This window comes from Aphelocoma coerulescens, chromosome 5, assembly GCF_041296385.1.
Source record: "Aphelocoma coerulescens isolate FSJ_1873_10779 chromosome 5, UR_Acoe_1.0, whole genome shotgun sequence".
NCBI lineage: Eukaryota > Metazoa > Chordata > Aves > Passeriformes > Corvidae > Aphelocoma > Aphelocoma coerulescens.
Window position 1 is genome coordinate 44,410,450 of NC_091019.1, and position 21,400 is coordinate 44,431,849.

At 39.3% G+C, this 21,400-nt stretch overlaps 2 protein-coding genes across 2 annotated transcripts; both read right to left on the bottom strand.

The window, feature by feature from the left end:
• Positions 1–35: 35 nt before the first annotated feature.
• On the bottom strand, positions 36–21,370 carry LOC138112061 (DNA mismatch repair protein Mlh3-like). The gene is made up of 11 exons (XM_069018750.1): positions 21,103–21,370; positions 12,635–12,705; positions 11,576–11,680; positions 9,510–9,582; positions 8,800–8,871; positions 7,722–7,830; positions 4,463–4,622; positions 3,250–3,273; positions 2,968–3,049; positions 1,539–1,690; positions 36–793 (listed from the first exon to the last, which is right to left on the bottom strand). Exons 1-11 carry the CDS (start codon positions 21,368–21,370, stop codon positions 707–709), a joined length of 1,203 nt encoding a protein of 400 aa, XP_068874851.1. The 3' UTR covers positions 36–706.
• On the bottom strand, positions 13,427–21,075 carry MLH3 (mutL homolog 3). Its single transcript, XM_069017906.1, has 3 exons — positions 20,837–21,075; positions 16,972–20,313; positions 13,427–14,720 (listed from the first exon to the last, which is right to left on the bottom strand). Exons 2-3 carry the CDS (start codon positions 20,252–20,254, stop codon positions 14,620–14,622), a joined length of 3,384 nt encoding a protein of 1,127 aa, XP_068874007.1. The 5' UTR covers positions 20,255–20,313; positions 20,837–21,075; the 3' UTR covers positions 13,427–14,619.
• Positions 21,371–21,400: the final 30 nt, after the last annotated feature.

Consider the following 21,400-nt stretch of genomic DNA (forward strand, 5'->3'; position numbering starts at 1 on the left):
GTTTTACCAGTGTAGTGAGTTGCCTGCACTCACTACATGATGCAGTAGCAGGCTTTACAGTGTGCTTTCACACGCAAATGTGACAGGAGTTGGAATCCATCAACAGTTGTCTTCAAAATGGATAGTTAACTATTTAGTTATTTCTGTGGGGCTGTGTGGGGATTTAGAAATCTCTCACTCAACACAAACTGCAAGGAGCTGGAGAAAGCAGCTGGGTGTGTCATTCATTGCCAAGTTAAATGTTTCTTGATTCTAAGTTGGCCTATATATACATTATGAAGCTGGTCGATCCTCATTCCATGATCCTCACTGCCATGAGCCCAAGGAGTGAGTTTAGTGTGAACTTTATTAAGAAATACCTTCCAATTTTCAAAGTACTATAAAATACACTAATTAAAACTCCCCTTTCTATTATGCAGAATTATGCTGTGCAAAAAACTGCTTTACTTTAGTAACTGCAAGTGGCTGCAATTCCTTGCACCCAACAGTCCAGCACTGATATAGGGCCCAGACTTACAGCACAATTCCTTAATGCTGAAGATGCTTCTCCAGGCTCCAAGGGTGGGCTCCTCCTGCCATGTTCTGGCTGGTCTCTGCTTCTTTGATGACTGCACTGGCTCAGAACTTGGCTCCATACAGGGTACTGTAGTTTAACAGCAGGGCTTATGGATCATACCAATGCTTCTAGTGGTTGCAGTCTACAGTCTTAACTTTTTTTAAATAGGTTTTTTTTTTTCCCAAATAGCTGCCATGCTCGTGCCATCTTCCTCAATCTAGTCAAATTAGGTTTAGGCTGGAAGGAGAAAAATTAAGAAGCATAAGTCATAACTGAGTGAATAAGTTTCAATGCTTCCATATTCTTTCCCCTAATACAGTCATTTCAAAGTTCTTTTAATATCTAATTCAAAGTCCCACCTGACTTTCAACAGAATCCAATTTAATAACAATAAAGCACAGTAATAGCAAAAGGGGAGAGTAAGGATTTTGTTTTAAATTTAAATGTAACCTGATTTAAATGTAATTTAAGTGTAACCTTGTCTAGTGGAAGGTGCTCCTGCTCGTGGCAGGAGGGGTTCAAACTAGATGATCTTTAAGGTCCCTTCCAACCCAAACCATTCTATGATTTTACAAGAAATGTTGCTATTCCTGTGCTTTATCCCCATTTTATAGCATCTTAAACTTTGGGAAAGTAAGCATTTGTTTAATTAGCATCTTTGCCACTAGCAGAATTTCCATGTTTTCCAAGTTTTACACTTAAAAACTGCAAACACTTTAAATGTATGCTTAACCTTAAGGACATTAATCAAGTCAATGTGACCATTCAAATAATATATGGTAAGATCCTTGCTGAAGTGTTTACAGGACAGATGGTTTATGTCCTAAAGTTTCATTTTATTGGTAACAACATGTAAAAAGTCAAGTAATATAAGGCCAGTGGTGATGGTTTCAAACTGGACAATCCTAGTTCTAACACACACACGTGATGTGCCTCTGGTAATCCAGAACACGGATTACCAGAGGTGTGTCTCACACAGTACCTGTTTTTCCTGCTGTAGATGGTCTATGTCTGCAAGAGGCAGCATTGAAGGTCTTCCATGAGCACACTGGAAGGGCAGCTTACAAGATGACAAAGCTTCAATAAGCCTGCAGCTCTCCTCCAGAGTCAAATGCTCATTAAACTTAATAGCTCCTAAAAAAGAGATACGCATTCTTGCACATGCTGCCAAAGAGGATTCCACTTCCCTCTACAGCTGTGGTTTCCAGTGAAAACAAGGCATCTCCCAAAGATAAGCTGACAGGCTGCAAAGGCAACCCAAATGCTGCAGTGTGGCAAACTTGGGGCTTAGCTCAATTAAACAGCCTGCTGTATAAGGAGATGAGCTTTCCATGGCTTAAACTTTCTGGTAGCCCACGTCTGATGGATGGTAAGATTATTAGGCTTTGGTGTTTCAGGTAATGTTGCAAGAGGCAAATAGGCTTTTTTGCTTTTTTGTGTGTATGTGTTACAGCTGAAGATGCAAAAAAATCACAAATCAAAAAGCATTAAACCATGACAACGGTTATTAACATTTTTATAGGCTTTAGTGGTTCTTTGTGGCTCCCACTGACAGGTACCACTTCCAAGATCAAGTGCTAGCCCTGCCACTAAGTCCTTTTTCTCAAGTGAGCACTTAAAGGCATCCAGAGGATATTCAAGCAGAACATTAGGGAGTTATTTCAGAGGTGTTTGCAAACTTTAGCCTTCACAGATGCACAAGACCACCTGCAATCTGCCTTTCAGCTGCGGGACTTTTTTAGATACAAAAACCCAAAACATACTGACTGCCAGCTGTAAATGCAGTGACACTCTTGAGAAAACAGATACTTCTGGTTCACATTTGCCCTTTCAGTGTGATATTGTGTGTACTGTATATGGCACAGGAACTGCAACAAGAGGCTGGAGCTACTGCAGTCTACACCAGTAAGGCCTGCTCACTGCCAGGTGGTGGAAAGCAACAGTTCCCTGAAATGTAAATTTTTACCACATTCCTTCCAAAAATACTTGAAATGTTGCAAGCACACCTAAACTACCACTTGTGATACTTAAAGGAAATTAAAAATTTGGGGAGAGTGGCTAAGCGTTATTTCCTGCATGCTTTCAAGCAGATTCCAGCACTTTTCCCCCTGGGCCCATCATAGGGCTGTTATTTGAATGGTTTAGAGTTCACACAGATTAATGCATCTCAGAACTGTGTGAATCACATGAAGGCTGGAAAGTATGTTAGGCTCATACATTAATAAATTGGTGGAGTACTGCTTATCCTTTGGTGCTGTCCATGAGCATTATCTCCTCATCCTTAAGAAATGCACAGTCTTTAACCCTGCAATAGCTGCAAACACATCCAAACACTGCCCCAGGGAGGGTGTTGTATAGAGAGAAAGGTTTGAAAATAGAGAAAGAATGAAAGAGAAGTACAGTTTCCCTACCATGACAGGCCTGGGAAGCTAACACCTTCAGAAACGTCAGAGGCAGTGTCCCTCGTGCTCCTCCTCTTGTGGTCTGCACTAGCTAAAAGCAGTAAGGGAACATCATGTTACTTTTCATTTAATATGAGAAAAAGTAACTGTAACAGAAAGGAAACTAAAAATGAGGAAAAGCTAGTGGATTATCTAGTCCCCTCTCTCATTTGAAGCTCAACACGCACCCTTTGATTCACACAGTAAGCTTTGGATTGTAATAGTCAACTTTAGAAGTAGACAGCAACTCACCTCAACTTGTTCTTGAATAAGCTCCTAGAAAGAAAAAAGGTAATGTCATCAGTTGCTATTTCTCCCTTCTATCCCCCTACCCTACTTTGTTCACATCTGTGTATAATTTACTGTGTGACTGCCAGAATCAGAAAAAGTGATGCTGTTGGTAGTACACTGACCACAGTGGGAAAGATCTAGGTGGAAGTCCCACATTTCTGACCTACAGAATGGGCATAACAGAACTCATACCTCAGACTACCATTAATGCCTGTTATCTTTGAAAAGCTGCCCTTCTTCAGATAATAACTAGTTCATGTGGATTTCATTTCTGATATCTAAAATGCAATTAGTTCATAATCAATCCCGAATAGGTGCTACCAGATCTAATTAAAATAAAAAGGACTGCAGAATAGATATGCCAAAATGATAATGAGATCTTGAGGCATCTGCAAAGAATGAGTGTTTGTGACCCACAGATCTGAACCCTCCTCCACCACTCTGAGTGCTCTTGGCTCCCAAAACACATGAGGATGGTGCATTTTGAGTGCTTCCGAATTATAGCAAGTTTGGAAAAGAAAATTTAATCAAATTAATCATCTTCTCTGTTTTTTCTTTTCATATCAAAAGAGATGTATGGCAAGACTGGACTGATTCAGAACTCAGCCTAATGTCTGAATATGGTGCTCCAGAAACAATTTTAAAGTAGTTTATGAGCAGTTATGATTGTGGAGAACTGTTTACAGTGGAAACTGCAAGTAATCACCTCAGGAATTTCTCCCTCAAACTGCAGAACATCTAGAACAGTGGTTTTTAGAAAATCCCACTGCTCATGTAGAGATTTCATGGAAACAACTTTAATATTGCTGATACATAAATATTATTTGTTAGGATTTATTCATTTTACTGTTCCTTCATTTAATATTTTTTCTGTTCCTTCAAGCATTTACTTTCCATTCAAGCATCCATGTGGAGTAAACTGTTGGAATATCTTTGCTATATACAGTTTTTCTTAGCTTCTCCCCTAGTCTAAGTCTGATACAGTCTCCTATCATTTCAGTTATAGTTCTGTGATTTCAGTTTTGGGACTATTTAGCTACTAAAAGGGATGGATGGCACTCACATTTGCCAGGGGACTTCATTGTCTCACTCATAACAGAAATCCTGTAATACTCTGGGCCATGAATAGAGAACAAGATCTACTATCATAACTTCACCCATATCCACAGCTGACCTCCACAATACTTTTAGTGATAGGTTGTCTTTTCCGTCGTAATTCATTGGCTTCTCTTTCTATAAAACACATTGGCACTTTCCTCACAAGAATCAAGGAGCTGTTTGTCTCAGGAAATGATAATTCAAGACCCAAGTCCTCCAAATTCTTGTAGCAGCATCTGAGGAAAAAACCCAACAGAAATAAGACATCAACCACTGTATCTATGACTCCACAGCACATGTAAATATTTCTGTAGTCCACATATATGGTTTCCTTATGTTACTTCCTGTAGCAGTTTCCCATCTCAAAATCCATGCCTCATGAGATTCCAAGTAATTTTGCCCTTTCAGCCTACATTCAGACATGTTTTTCCACTCCAATCAACCACGCATTTTTCATGTTCCACAACCACAAGATTTAGGAGCTCCTGTATTATGTGGAGAGAGGCTTTATTTCTAAATCTATAAATCTGCCTTTTCTGAAGATGCACGAGATGTCTGGTTCACCATGCAAACATTCCAAATACTGAAATTACACAGCATTAAGACTACTTTAAGTCTAATCTAAAAGACCTGTGATTTCAATTGACATGTACTAGAAAATACTTAAAATGGAAAAAATATTTTAAGAAATTTATGTTGGTTTAATGAACTTTATATCCTGTTAAGCAAAGAGAACACAGGAAAGAACAACCTCTAGTTAATTATGACATATGTCAGCCTGTGGATGGAAAAATACACACAAAAATGAGATTGAGAATTCACAGACAGATGAGAACTTATCTTCCAAATGAAAACAACTGTAGCAATATATACTTTATTAATTCAGGGAATATTCACTTAAAACAAAGGTGGTAAAAGTTAGTTCTAGAAAATAAATGAACAAAAAAAAGAAAGAAGCAAATCTAAACTTACTAAAATCAGTCATGAGAATAATACAATTATTAACCTCCATATGAAGATGGCTTGTGAAATTCTACTCAAAAAAAGAAGACATGTATAGCCTTCAGCAAGCACACAGGAAGACAAAAAGCCCATTGTAAATGAAATTACAAAATCCAAGCAGCTATTGAAGTCAATTAGGCTTTTCTATTTTTTAAAAATTTATTATTAAGGGAAAAAATAAAGAAGGAAGTTCAAGAGAGTCAACAGAACAATGCATTACTACAATGCTTAGTAGACAAATAACAGAATCAAAGCTGCAGGTGAACCAGAGGTCCAGCTGAACAATTAAATTGTAAGCATAGCTGAAGTGAAAGGTCTTTTAGACAAGCTAATTTATTTCATTACACCAAACTTTACCACGGAATACAGTTATAGTCTGACAGTAACAATAACACCAGAATTTAGATTTTCACATAATACTTTTAAATCATAACTTTTTTGTAATTATACTCTCACAGAGCAATTGCAAAGGGATGAACTGCTAATACAGACTGAAAAATTATGAAGTCACACAGTAAAAGTACTAGCAAGCCAGGACCAGTAAGCTTCTTGCTGGAAAACACAACTGGCATCCCTCTGTGCTGAATATTCAACCAGTGTCCTTAGAAGAAACACATGCCTTTTTGATTTACTTCCTTACTCGTTTTTGTAGAATATTTGTTATTTACCTGATGAAAAAAGTAGCTCTCAGAATTTATTAGCTCTTTCAAAAAGCCATTAATGCCACCTCTTAAAAGCAGCTTAAAAAGGAAATGCAGAAGGTTGTCATGGATAGAGAAGCAACATCTATTATGATTTAGAGACTACGGAAGCAAGGTATGCTGGCAGATGGTCAGCGTTCAGCACGAGTCCTGATCTATATCCTCATGATTGTTTATTAATGATGTGGAAAAGAAGAGGCATGGTCAAGCAAGCAAATTTGCAGAAAGCACAAACTTATTTAGGTCAGCTGAGACTGGAGACAAAGTTTAACTCCATCAGAATTTAAAACAAGTAGAAAAATGATGACTGAAATCAGTAGGATGAATGAAAAATGGGCAGAAAAACTGAATTACTGCTCATAAACACAAATAAATACAAATTATCAGGAGTAACTTAATCTATTTCTACTTTTGGCTGGCTTCTATATAAATAGCACAAATTAAAAAAATAACCCCCACTACTCTGTGTTTCTCTGTCATGACCATCAACAGACAAGCAGCTCATGCAAGCAGCAGTAGCCAAAAAAGCAGAAAAAATATCAGGTGTGGATATAATAAACAGAAAATATGGGCGCAGCTGCAAAGCTACTGTACAAATCAACGGGATTCTCTCACTTGGTATATTGTATTCAATTTCAGCCATCCATTCTCTAAAATAGATCTATCAGAAATGGAAGACATTCACAGATGAGTGCAAAAATAAATCAAAGTTATCTAAGAGGCATTACAAATACTGTGATGTTAGCAAGAACATAATTGAGAGGTGGGAACAACAAAGGCATCCAACTATTACTGAACTGTGAACAACACTAAGCAAATACCTGTAATAGGTACCCCTGTAATAGGCAACAATCTTAATAAGGACTCAGTCAGCAGCTGTAGAGCTTGCCACAGGAATCACAAAAAAAACCCAACAGTAACGAGGTAGTACTGACAGAACTTCATCTGAAAATTCAGAACAATGCACTGAAAAAACCCCACAAATGCATGTGGCAGGTGACAGACAGTGATTTGGGAGAAAAGAAAGTTTGATTAGTGTCCAACAGGTCAGCAATAGTCCAACAATAAATCTGTATCTAAACTCTTGAAGTACAAAAGTTAAATACGCTATTGTAGCTAGGCCACCATTCTGAAACATTTGGGAAACAGTGTTCATTAGTTACTCTTGGCAGGCACCTAGGAAAAAGGAATGTGTTTCTGAAGGATTCACAATACAGACTTTTCATACCCCATCCTTCTCTTCTCAGAAGGTGCCTGTAAAATCAGTACCTAGATCACACTATGGCACTGCACTCCTTTGTGCACTCCCAAGTCTTGAGCCCCAGACAGGAGGAACTGTTGGAAACTGCTTGGGCAGTCTTCTGGCCCACACATGAAGGTTTACTTTCCCAGGGAAATGAGAGCACATTGCAAAGGCACAGAAATGGCACACCCCAGGGTTTTGTCTTGAGATGTTGTAACAACGTGCCTAAGAAGCATATCTGTTTCCCTCAGCACAGAGCCAATTGGGCTGAGCTCAGGAAAGAATCGACAGCTTTTCTCCTGAGTTTCATGGTAACCCAGCAATATATAGAGATCTTCCTGGTCAACAGAGCCATCCCCAAAAATTGAGAACTATTTGTCATTACTAACCGTAGAAATCTTCTTTGCTCTTCTGGAACTTCAATCTCGAAAGGGGGAGAGATGGAGGATGACAGTATTTTCTTCTTGCCACATGCTGCAGCTTCCTTCTCATAGGAATCTGTGAATGAAACATTTAGAAGTATCCCTCTTAAAATATTTATGGAGGCATTACCCTTAATGACCCTCTGGTTTGGCATGTAATCCCCTGCTTGGATTAAAAAGTGACCACAGAATGCCTTCTATTGAAACTTGTGGAGGACTGGGAATGTCACAAACCAGACATCCAGTCTCTGGGGAAGGGTTGGTTAATGCCATTTTGTTTTTTCCCACCAGTTCCAAAAAAGAGTCACCCTAAATAGCAAAAAAACTTACTGATATATTTGGTTCAGCTCAGAGAGAACAATTTTTCCACAGAAAAGTCAGATATAAATGGAGTTAAAATACTATTCATTAAGCATTTCTCCCTTCAGTCTTTACCTTTTTTCAGTACCTGACCAAAAGGAGCAGAGTTCCTGGAACACTCTGCAGGAACTGCACAGTGTTTGTTGATGTAAGAGAAGGTCAATGATTTTTAAGTACTTGATGGATGGCTATTGTGCTTTTTAACACTGAAACCAATGGCTAATGAGCTTACACAGAAGACTATTATCCCTTTGCAAACAGTCAGACTGTGGAAATTTCAGGCTTTAAGCACAGTATTCAGCTAAAAAGGAACCAAATGAACTATGCTCTTTCCTCGGCATCCCACGTCTTATTCTTCACAGTATAACCACACAAACTTAGTGATGTTGTTCTATTTCCTCTTCATTGTTTTTCCTATCAGTCTTCCTGCTCTTTCATTATGTCAGGACTATTTTAGTTCAATAGTTATGTGGATAGGGAGTATATATTTTATTTTTGGAAAGGCTGTAAGAATTTTCAGCTGCCAATATTATGACTGCTACAGATACTGAATGTCTGCACTCTTCTAGGGATCAGGATAAAGATGACAAATGAATATCCTATTGGTTCTGTACATCCCAGATAGCTCACTTGTACTTTTCTGTGCACTGATTATCTTTGTTTCTTAGACCACCTGAATCCTCACCTGCAATCAGCTGCTCCAAGCGGATCCGTTCATGAGCTGCATGTTGGTCCACCAAAATCAAGAGGTTTCCATCTAAAAATGTACCACAACAGAAGAGAAATAGGCAACTTTTTACCAGACAACTGCATGGGTCAGGAAGAATAACCACTTCCCAGAGGCCACATTTAGAAGTATCAGCCTGTTTCACAGAAACAAAGCGAGGAGGAGGCTGTGTTGGCAGAACATAAAGTTACTACAGAACAGAAATTCAGAGGTCCAAAATGGTGGTTAAATTAGGCAATTAAATTGAGTCAGAAACTCTTGTCTATTGACATTTTTATCTAACTTCAGAATGAGAGCTGAGTTAACCCATGAACTGTTCTGTTTGATACAGTCTTTTAAAATGTTACAAAAACTACTGATTTTGAATGCCTTTTTTGTACAGCTTCAGAGAGCTTCAACAATGAATACGTCCAGACACTGTGAACAGAGCCTGAAAGATATTAGCAATTTGAGTACAATCTATTTTTATAACATTAATCTGAAGGCAGTAGGAACACTCAACAATGTCCAAAACAAAGATAAAGAAGATCCAAGAAATTTCAAGCAAAGACTAAGATTTTCCTCTACTAACAATACACCCAAGGCAAGAAGAGATTACAAATAGGACAGTGCTCCCTCTGCAGTCCACTTGACAGCCACCTCAACTTCATGCTATTAACCAGTCTTACCTGCCTTTTTATCCATTCCATTCCTGGTATTAATTAAACAAGCGATAAATTTATTGTCCACTTGCTGAAGAACCTGTAAGATACTCAGAAAACTCATTACAGAGCAGTAAAATTATTTTTTAAATGAAGGCAAACAAAAGAAACAACAATCAAAATGGATCAAGACTAACAAATAGCTAGTAGGACAACTAGATGAATGGAAGCCACATCTTTCCTAACCCAAAAGGCCTAGCAAAACTAGACTGAGAAGCTATAGAGTTATTCTTTGTAAATACAGTGGGGGCTAAATATGGAAAAGGCAGAAATTATTTAAGATAAAAGATAATACTGGCAGAAGGTCAAATGACCATTAAGTGGTCATGAAACAGCTTACTCTGGATCCAAGAGAAAGTTTCAAAATACAAAAAAAAAAAATCTGGGTAAACTTTTTCGAAGATAGTCATAAGGGCATGAGCACTAATTGTTCTAAGGTGAATTAAATGGTCATGTAGAAACCTCCTTGAGTTGGGAATGAAAGCTGTGCACAGTGACGCTGAGTAATTGATTTGTTGATATCACCAAAAGAGAATGTAAACAACGTTTTTTTAACCTGCTAATCAACTGCAGAAGACAGGAAGCAATTTGTCCCTTCATTTTTTGATGTAGAATTTGCCTCTGTGACTTGATTGCACCTTCCTCTCAAGCATCAGAAATCAACCAGAGCAACAGGCAATACTGAGATGGGTGCACAATGCTTTCAGTATCTTATTGTTAGATCTCAAATAGGGTGTTATGGAGGAATTTCTCCCAATGTCACATAGATAGAGGTCACCTTGAATTCTCTGTTTCACAACATGTGCATTGTTCACCTGGTAGGTAAAAATTAATGGATGACTCTATTTCTTTGCAGAGACGCAAGACTAATAATTCTTTTTATTATTTTCCTGTCGCATGATGCAACATTTTGTGCTTTTAATCTTTTGTAGAGAGATTCTCAAAATTGCTATAGGGTACTGAAGGCAGCATTTAGCTTTTTCAGAGACAGGAAGTAATTTCCTCTACTTTTGCCTTCTTAAAAACATAGAAAGGAAAACATTACACAGGTAAAGTTAATCACAGAAACATTCAGTAAGTTTTAAAGAACAGTTCTTACTATGAGTAAACAGACAAATGGTACTTTCAATTTTCCATCTTTCCTCTCTTGTCTTGGTGAAACATAACCTATTCACTATAGTAACTTTATTTACTCCTGTTATTCATGCACTCACAACATAAGTAAGGGAATAATTGGGATCCTTGTCCACCCTGGAGATGAACATTACCATGCCTCACACGGTCAGAAGCTGCAATCTCAAAGCCAGCCACCTGACTGCATAAGAATAGTGCTAGCTGGACCTCTAAGCCTTTTGTCACTGGAATGCAAGAGAGGGAGAGAATCCACTCTGGCATTTCTACCCAGGCAAACCATCGAATATGTAAGCTGAAGACATATATTTACATTAGCTTATGAGCTAACATTCAAAACATTTGATTAAAAAAGCACTACAACAGTAAAACCTGATGTTATTATGCCATTTTCAAAAATCACTTTTAAGGGCAGACATAAATCTTAGGGCAAAATTTCAAGTTTTTCCATTAAATCTGGGATTTTCTTTTTAAATCACTCTGCTAAGGAATTAAATTTCTAAGGTCAATAAAAATGGAAGATACAGTTCACAGATTTAAGAGAAATATGAACTAAGCAAATGCCTACACCAAATACAAAAGCTGTATTTTGAACTATCATTTAATTAATAATGTTTCTAAGCAGCAGTAACAGGACTCTCTCTTGATTTTGATTTAGCCATACTAGTCAAGTAATTTTAGAGTCACATGCAGATAGATGATTAACCATGAGATGATACTAAGATAGGGCATGACACACGTCTGCTGGTATCATATGACCAAGAATTCTGTTAGTGCTTGTGAAAATTAGGAATATGAAATGTTTTTCTGGATATCTCTTTCCTACCAGGTAGAAACATCAGCAAATCCCATCTGCTGAGTGGGAATTTGGGGGTGAAAACTAGTAATAAATTATACTGTACCTGCATTGAATGAACCATGTCTTTGGTGAAACGATATGGATACAAGATATTGTGAATTTTCACAGCCAGACTGTCGGCCTGACCACTGGTCACATCAACTGCAATCTGTGAAAACAGGATTCCAGATCAAGGAAAGGCCCAACGATATTGCAAAAAAACCCCTAACACACACAGTGAATACTCCAAACAAACTAGCTTTAATGAAAACTGGAAATAACTCCGCATTTCACAAACCAAGCTTTCTACACAAGAATAACACCAACTAAAAAAATCATCTGGCAATGCCTCTCCTATCCCCATTACCTGCTAATTTCAATGCATCCAGCTGATTCCAAGTACCTGTCAAAAGCTGAAGTTAATTATCAGCCTACGTGAGCTCTCAGGGAATCCATTACAGAGGATGTATTACCCCAGAATGAGTCAGAGCACACGTCACCTCAAGGACTGAACAGAACTGTTCCCTTCCAGAAACTCACCAGCAGGTGGTTTGCAGCTCCATGCCTATTGTTTGCAGGTGGAAATGGTTACATACATATGTTTACACACACACAACATGAGGATTAAAGATAATGCTACCTCATGACAGCAAAGGAAGTTTTTCTAAAAGCTCCAACATTGTTTCCCTCTCACATGCTGTAATCCTGCCAGGCTATAAAAACAGCTATGGTAAAATACACTTTTAAGACCTGCTCAAATCTGGGTTATTTTCTCTCTGTCCACAAAGCAGACAGACACTATATTACAATTTTGCCATTCAATAACTTTTAATTTTAAGATGACTATCTACACAGAGGGAAAGATACTTTACAATGTTTTGGTTTTGAAATTACATAAAATGAAAGATTAGCCTGATACCTGCTTCTCTTTGAATAAATCCACAGTAATGATTCGCATCAAAACAGTCTATAAAAACCAAAACTCTCAGGTCTGTAGTGTAATATATCTCTGGAAAACTTACATGCAACAATCATTACATTTGCAATTTGGGACCCAATGTCAGAAAATAACAAAAATCTAAAATTATTCCTATTTCAGCATGAGATGCAAGGTAATACTTACGTCTGGGCAGGGAATAAAAACAGGATTATCCCATTCCAAAAGCAATGACTGGAGAGACTCCCCTTCAGCATCTAGGAATGAACAAATAGATTATACAGGGACTATGACCATCTGTCAATAAAAGGTTCACTGGGTACCTCTACCTCACACAAATATGATTTCATTGTTTCCTTCAAAAAAAGGGGAGAGTGTACAAATAAATAATGGAACATGGCTTCTGTACTGTCTGTTTTAACTAGGAAGGGCAATGTGCATCTTTCTGCCTTCTAAAAATGCTGCAGCACAATTCAATAGGCCTGGAAAAGGGGTGGAGGGATGGTAGGGAAAGAAAGACCTCTTTAGCTACCCACTCCCTCTGGACAAAGTTACATACCAAAAAGATTATTTCATCCTTTCCACCGCAAAAAAAAAGTGTGAGGATTGAAGCTATTTTTCACATTCCAAGGCTGGAATGAGTACAAAGAAGGGAGTAGGTAATTATTCTTTAAACTCATGACATAATTCAACAAAGAACTGGGTATTTCATCCTGTAAATAAGTATCCCCTAACCTGCCCTCAACCCGAAAAGGTTTGTTTCCAGTTCTAGATCTAAGATGACTCACACAGTCCCATTGTTAACAGACCTTGAGTAATTCTGGGTTCCTGTTGGGACATCTGGGAGAATTCTTTGATTTGTTTTTACCACAGAACACTGTGTCCTGGAAAGCTGGCCCTACCTCTCAGATTCTGGCTTGCCTGAGTCTTGTCTTTTTGAGGTCTAGGAAGGAAGGGAAGCACAATCTCACTTCTAAAGGGGTGGCATCTGAACTGAAACCCTAAACAAAAAAATACATTTACTGCTGCATAATCAGCAGCATGCAAAATAACTAAAAGCTATATAATTATTATATTCTTATAAAGGAGCATGTGCTTAGCTCTGTAAAATTTCAAGTATCCCACAGACTTTGCAACCTAATATTGAGAAATAACAACACATATGTAAAAAGCTGAGAATTATCAGATATACATGCCTTGGGAAATGTAAAAATATTACCATAGCTTCTGCAGGACTGTATTTAAAAATTGGCTGCTGCTTTAAACTTGTAATAATTATTTCCAGAATTAGTGCAATCAGAAGTGTTTTCCCCAAAGAAAAAGGACACATATAGCAGTCTATCAGAGATCAAAACACTGTTGAATTCCCTCTGTTAAGGAGTGGCAAAACTGTCAGTCTAGCACCATTCCCATCAATACTTGATACAGTTATCAGGAATTTGTAAAACTGAAAACTACAAGTCAGTGAGCCCACATGAGATAACAGAGTTAGTCCAACAATATGTCAATATGTTCCCACCCATCCAGAAATGATTTAATATTACAAACTTGTATTGTTATCAAGAGTATTAAGAAAAGTGGCTCAGATTTCCAGCACATTGGTAAACATTTCACCCTTCCTTTGGTACAATCCAGTCTTCTATTCTTTGTGAAATAATAATGAATTAATAAAGTTCCTTTCTACCAAGAAATTAAGGGTGTGCATTCAGGAAAAGAGACAGAGTGATAACGCCAAAGAAAACCAGCTGTGAGCTGATAAGCTCAGTGTGAAAAGGCTCTATAAAATCTTAGGCCAGTCCATAGACTCCTGACTGTTGGCTCCATTCCAGTGAGGACTAGTGACCCTGGGGACTGAGAATCCTTTCGAGAATCCAAACTGGCAGTCCAGCACTCAGAGTAACTCAGCATCCCATTGTCACAAAACCCAGAGGAGAGGACAAAATGGCCTGATGTAGTTCCTGGTAAACTGTGGCAAATTGAAGAATGCTGCCTAACTCAGACTCTGACAGAACTTTTATAACTATTGTCAAGAAAAGACATTATCTCTCAAGTTCACAGAAGAATCTATCATCTGTATCAACACAAGTCCAGTATTTTATACATGTAATAGACAAAGAGTCATCTCCCTGTTTTTTCTTGCAGGGAAAATCCTTGTTCAAGATATACATTGTTCATAAAGTCAGGACTGACTTGCTCCAATGCTGGCGAGACTTCAGACTTGGCAGCAAAATTATTAATATGATTCTTCTGGCAAGTAATATCAGAAAAGGTGCTGAGGATAATAATGTATATACTTTATGCAGGCAAACCCCATACAATTATCATATTTGAGCATTCATTTTCACCTGTCTCAGTTAGATCATTAAGATATACCATTATAATGACAGAGCATAATGAAAGGAACAAAAATTGTAAATATAGCTGGCATAAAGACCAGGTTGAGCTAGGATAGTATCCTACTACAAATGCATTGTTCAAAAAGGCCTCCAATGGTGAAATGAAGTTTGATAAATTTTCCTGTAGCAATCAATTTAATCAGTACCAAGATGCCTGAGTCTAACCTACACAATCTAACATCTCTGTTGAGCACATGGCTTGCGACTGGAAAAGATGACAGACAGCCACTGCTGTCATGAAAAAGAGGATATGGATTATTCTTAACCTACTTCCACTTACTGCTAAGCAGTGTAACTTCCCTAGAATTGTGTATGAGATACTATTCTTAATAAATCATGGGGCTATGAAATTCTAAGTGAAGACCATGGCATTACTGACACTACTCTAAAAAGCAAAATGAAAGCATACGAGTGAAGACATCATTCTGCTCCTGGGTCTTATCAACAGACCAAAACAGTGCTCAACATTAAGAGACATGAATGCTGTGTTATGTTTATTCCTATGGCTGAAAGGAACAAACATCCTTTGCTTCAAAAACATATGAAAGAACATGTTTGTGGAACTCTGAAAACCTAAGATCTGTAGGATCTAGCCACAGTTGAAACACCTTGTGGACGTTTTGGAGGTCCAGCTCTCAAACTAAGAAAAGAATAAAATCAGACATCTCCCCAAAGAACTGACAGAGTTAAGAAAGACTGGCACCACCGATACAATGGAGAATAACACCACTGCTAAGGCTAAAAACAATGCCATGGGAGGTACAAAGATGCAATACAATATATGTCTTCAAAGCCTACAGACGACACATCATCTGAAAGCATAAGGGTACATGAGGTATTATGCCCATAAACATGAATGCACTATTCAAACATTTCAGATAGAAGATCAAGTGCTACATCTCATGGCTTTGGCTGGCTACTAAACAGTACTGTGGGCAACAAAACTGGTATACCACAGAAACTAAAATGTTAGTCAAGGAGTGTATATTTGCGCTTGCAAGTAGTTTCACTTAACAAAAATTTGCATTACATTTTCTTCAAGAGAACACAATAAATATTAAAAACTATTGGCATCAATTATTATACATAAAAGGGAATAGCTCAGCAACTGAAACACCTGCTGCAGCAGTGTTTCTGTGACTGCTGACAAAGAAGGAAGTAACAGACAAAAATGGAACAAACCAAAGGGTATCACAATTGATTAGACAAATTTTTTGCATGATAATTATCTAGAAAGAAGTCCAAACCACTTTTCCAAAACAAATTATGAGGCAGAAAATAGAGTCTACATAAGGAATGGCTGCATCTTCACTCATTAAATCTGCCTATAGACAGAATGAAGAACAACTTGCAAACAGAGATATATCCCTTGAAGGGAAAATTATCAAAGACAGTACTAGACAGACAAACTAGATTAGGAAGATACAGAAACTCAAAACCCAACAGATAGTTCAGTGAAGTCTCATGAACACTGTGCCCCTGAAAAACTAATACAATACAGTGTCCTTTCACTAGTGGAAAAGGTCCACCATCAAAACACCAACAATGCTGTACAACATCTGCTACAAAGTGTGAAAGAATAGCCTGCCTTCCAAACTCCATGGACAGGAGACTACACATTCTCAATGAAGTTAGATTTTTTTATTCATCTCTCAAGGGTTGCTTTAAATTTTGTATGCAGTTTGAAAAAAATTTAATATGAGGCTCTCTGTAACAACACATTCTTAGAAATACAACCATTTGGAACAAAATGGCAAAAAACACAGTAATTTTCTGGTATGCTTACTTTGAAGTATGTTCCTCATTTTATATGTGACAACAATTATATGTAACTGTTATCACAGCGACTGTCAGGATGCCCCGTGGAAACTAGCCAGCTATGTGGTAACTGACATGATGCTGACATTTCTTTTTTACCATTTCATTAAAAATGATCTTTTAATATCTTTACTGTTAATGTTCTACTGTCTCCACAGTTCCCAACACTTTCCTGTTTTCCATGCAGCTATTACCCATAAGCCAGTGACTATTTCAGTATAAACTCTCATCTGCTGCCAGCAAGATTATTTCATGCACCTAGCAGAACAGTTTTCCTCATCCCATTTTTACATCCACCACCCCTCTTACCATTCTCTGAAACAACATTCACAGCCATTGTTGTTATATCTTGAACACAGGCAGTTTGAAATCCTTCACTAGGAGGAGTGTTGTAGGTGCTCAGTCCAGTTGCTTTATTGATGTATATTGTCTTACCCGATAAAGCATCAAAATCTTGCAGCCAGACAGAACAACAGGAATCATTCCTGGGATTGCCTGTGCTTGTGCTGTTGGCAGAGAATTCCAAGTTCCTTTGTGAGGTCTCATGGGGAACTTCAGTATCCTTCATATTTTGTTCTGAGGATTCACCTAATGTACTTTTATCATTACAGATTATATTAGTACAATCATGTTTAGCAGGTAATGATAAAACAGTGCCTGAAGAGACTGTGTACTCTCCTTCTATACTGCTGACTGGTGATGAGCTGACAGGACTCTTCATAGGCTCTGCTATCACTCCATCTGACTGTGAGCACACAGGCCCCTTAGAAATGGTGGACTTACATTCCCTCATCTTTTCCAACGAGGATTTATATGTTTGACAAACATTATACAAAAAATCATTTGAGGATTCAAGATCAAAAGAATGGTCATCTTTCCTATTTGAGTCTGTTTGGAACTGTTCACCAAGTTGTCCTACTTCTTTGTGATCAGTTTTCATTCTGGATAGTTTGGATGATAATGATCCTGAAGATCTTTTACAACTTGTATTTTTGTTACTAATCAGAGAGTAATCAGACAATGTCAAAGGACTCTGACAAAGGGCTCGTTTGTCCTGTGACACTTCTCCACTGCAAAATAAAGTCTTTTCCAAGGAACCAAAACCTTGGCTAGTATTATTAGAATCAGCATCTTCTGCAGGTGGAGTTTCACAACTGCTGAAGTTATCATGACTGTCATTCTCATTCTTTGAAAAGTCACTCTTAGTTTCTGAATTAAGAACTGGGAGACCAAATTCACTTTGCTCTGACATGGGTGTTGGTAGCCTAGATTTGATTCTCCCATAATACCTCCTGAACTTTTCTAATGATCCCAGCTGTGTGAACAAGCTCAGTTTCTTAGAGGGCTGAGGTCTTGGCACAGCTATCTGTTTTCTAGTGGTTTTAATAACAATTTTCTTGCAAGGAATACCTGAAGAAGTTGCCAGCGGCAATTCTGTACCATTCAATGTTTCATAAGGTCTTTTATTGGTAGCAGTAGGCATAGCTATCTTCTCCCTCACCTGATGTGACAAAGGTTTGTTCTCATTACCATCAGTCATGCATACTTCTCTGGTAAAAGAAGCTGTATAGTCTTTATTTGTATTACCGGAAATACCCTTAGCATTTGAAGACTGAATCACAACATTTACTTTGTGGCCAAAAATATCCTTGGCATTGACAGGACCAGGCCTACACTGTGTATTTAATGCAAGACTTGTTTCTGTTTGTTCACAGTCACGTGGGGGCTCATTTTGCATGACACTTCTTATGAGGCCTGTAAGACACAACTTTAATGGTATTGAACTAACAGCCCCTCGTCTGGCACCATCTATCACTTCAGCTGTTTCCCTGTTTCTCCTTTCATTACACAGTCTCATTAATGAACTTCCACAGACAGTTTCAGGTCCCACTGCTGTTTCAGTAGGGTCTTCTCTCTCAGGCAGTGACTGAATAACATCCTTATTTAACACACGGACCTTACTGCTTTCCCGTGTTACGTGGCCTTGCTGGCTGCCCACATCTTTTATATTATTCTCTGCACAATCCCCTAGGTCACCACAATCATCTCTTATTTCTGATCTGGCCCCTCCACTGAAAGAGGAACGAAGATGTTCTGAAGGTTTTAGATAAGTATCAGATACTTTCTGGGAACTGTTAGTGTATTTTGGCTCCTGTTCTGAGGTATTAGATTTAATTAAATTAGAAACTGTGTCATCTTTGCTTGGCAATGGAATCTCTGCTTTATCGTTTCTACATGGATCAGATGACTCAGCAGTGTTCTGAATTGGGGCATTTGTAGTTTCCTGTACATTTTTACTTGACTCCATAAGACTTGAACTTTTTTTTTGAGTAATGGATTTCCTCTTGACATCTTTTGATTGCAAGGTACACATTTCATAGGAATCCACAATTTCATTACATGCTTTCTTAAAACTTTCTTGGATGCTTTTCTCATCAAGAATTGAAGGCTTCAGAAGTGGGGCATTATGCAAAGAAAAGTCATTATCTTCATTAAATTCTTTGATGTCCTCACTACACGGTTCAATAAATAAATGCTCTCGTTTCAAGAATATTTTCACTCCTTCCTCTATGCAAGTTAGAAGAACATCCCAGTTCTGGAACTCAATCAGAGTCTTTGCAGGTTCCAAGCACACATCATAGTCACTGTACGCACAGGTCACGTTGAGAATAAAGATCCCGTACAACTCTGGCCCACAGCGATGGCGACCTGGACTTGAGCTAGCCTGTCGGCTTGCAGGGACACTTTTTGCCTTGCAAATTACGCTTTCTTTTCTTAATAAAAAATCAATTAGTTTATGTAGTCTTGTCTTTAAAACAAGCCTTCTATTCACATACAAGAACTGCATATTCTTATTGTAATGTCCCTCAGTACTAATAAAACCACTTATCTCAAATCCCCCAGACTTGTGATTTATTTCTCGCAACTTCTGGGATCTGCCCAGTCCATAAATTTGACAAAACCGAGAGTATACGTCTCTTGTCTTAGGGAGCTGAAGCACCATAGAACAAGAAACATCATTTCTTAAAGAAAGGGAAACAGAAGGATGCATTAGCGAAACAGCCTCTACCTTCTGTCTCACTCTCTCAATTTCCAATGCAGGATCCATACACTTTCTCCTCACCGGTAACTGATGGAACAGATTGCACACCGTGACTGTAGTTCCGCCACTTGGTCTGTTCAATTCAGTTTCACATACTTCCAGTGCTTGCCCATTGTGAAACAGTTTCATAAATGTTTTTGCTGTCCTGCTGGTCTTAGATGAGATTTCCACTACACTGGCCATGTTGGCTATACTTGCCAAAGCCTCTCCTCTGAAGCCATAGGAAGTCAGGTTCTCCAAGTCTCTCACTGAACTGCACTTGCTGGTGAAGTAGCGCTTTCCAATAGCCTTTAAGTCCTCTTTCCCCATCCCAGAGCCATTGTCCACCACCTGGATCTTAAAAGCTTCCAAATCCACCCTGATAGCTATACATGTTGCTTTGGCATCAATGCTATTGAGAACGAGCTCCTCAACACACTGCCCGAGTGAGTTAACAGTGACTCCAGAACGCAGCCTGGCTCGCACATCTTCCACCAAACGTTTGATCATGTCAAAATCTGATAGATGAGAAACACAGGAAATTGCAGGGAGCTCACTGCTCCATGTTCCTTAAAACATGGAGAGAAAAGGAAAAAAAGAAATTAAAGAAAGTCAGATTAAAGACCTGAAAAGACTTTCATTTATTTAATTCACCCTCATAAACACACTTAGTTTTCTTGGCATTCAGAAGCTTTTTCTGTGATTACTTTCATGTTCAGGCTCTGACTACACACCATCAGTGCCTTTAGGGTAAATGGCCAGAGCCTGAGTCTAAGCTCCTTGGTAACAACATACTGTGTTCTCAAACTTAACATGCCCAAATCAAACTCCTACCGTATGAGGCAAAACTCAAAGGACCTGCAAGCAAAAGGTTTCTACTGAAATTTTCATCAGAATTATAGAGTAAACATCACCAAGAACTGGGCAGAAAGCTGCTTTACTCCTGTTTTTACCTCTACGTCCCCATAAAAATTCACAGTGGTTCATCCTGGTCAAATAGCATCTGCTGCTACTTATCCAGGAAAGGAGTAAAGCAGGCTTGGGAATGGGTGTCAGGCAAAGAGGAAGCTGTTTATGCGAAAGAGAACCCACTGTTTCCAATCCTTGGCGCCTACTGGTTTCCTAGTGGCATTCAAGGGGGCTGCTTGCCGTCCCTGGGGATCCGGTGCCGCCGCTATGACAGGTCTCCCGAGGCTCCCTGGCCTCGGGGGCTGAGGAGGGCAGCGCGGACCCGCGGCTCAGCTCGCCACCACACGCTATTCGCGCCCTCCCCTCACAGACGGAGGGCCCACTGCTTCCTCCTCCCGGCCGCCCCGGGCCCCGCGCCCGCGTCCCGCCCTCGCCCCCTCAGCACGCACCGGACCGGGGCGGCCCCGCAACGGCCGCTGCGCGAGACCAACGGGGCCGGGCCGCCGGGCTCCTCGCGGGGGGCGACGGCGCGTGCGCAGCCGCGAGCGGGCGGGGCCGGAGCAGATGCACGCCGGGAGTTGTAGTTCCCGCCCCAACCGGGCCCACAGAAGCCGGGAAGCGCCGAAGCTCGCCCCGGCTGCGGGAAGCACGCCTTCCCCCGGGCCACTCCCGCACGGCGGCACCCAGCGGGAAAGGCGGCAGCTTTGGCAACAACATCCCGCTCCGAGGACCGTCATCCACTCAGCC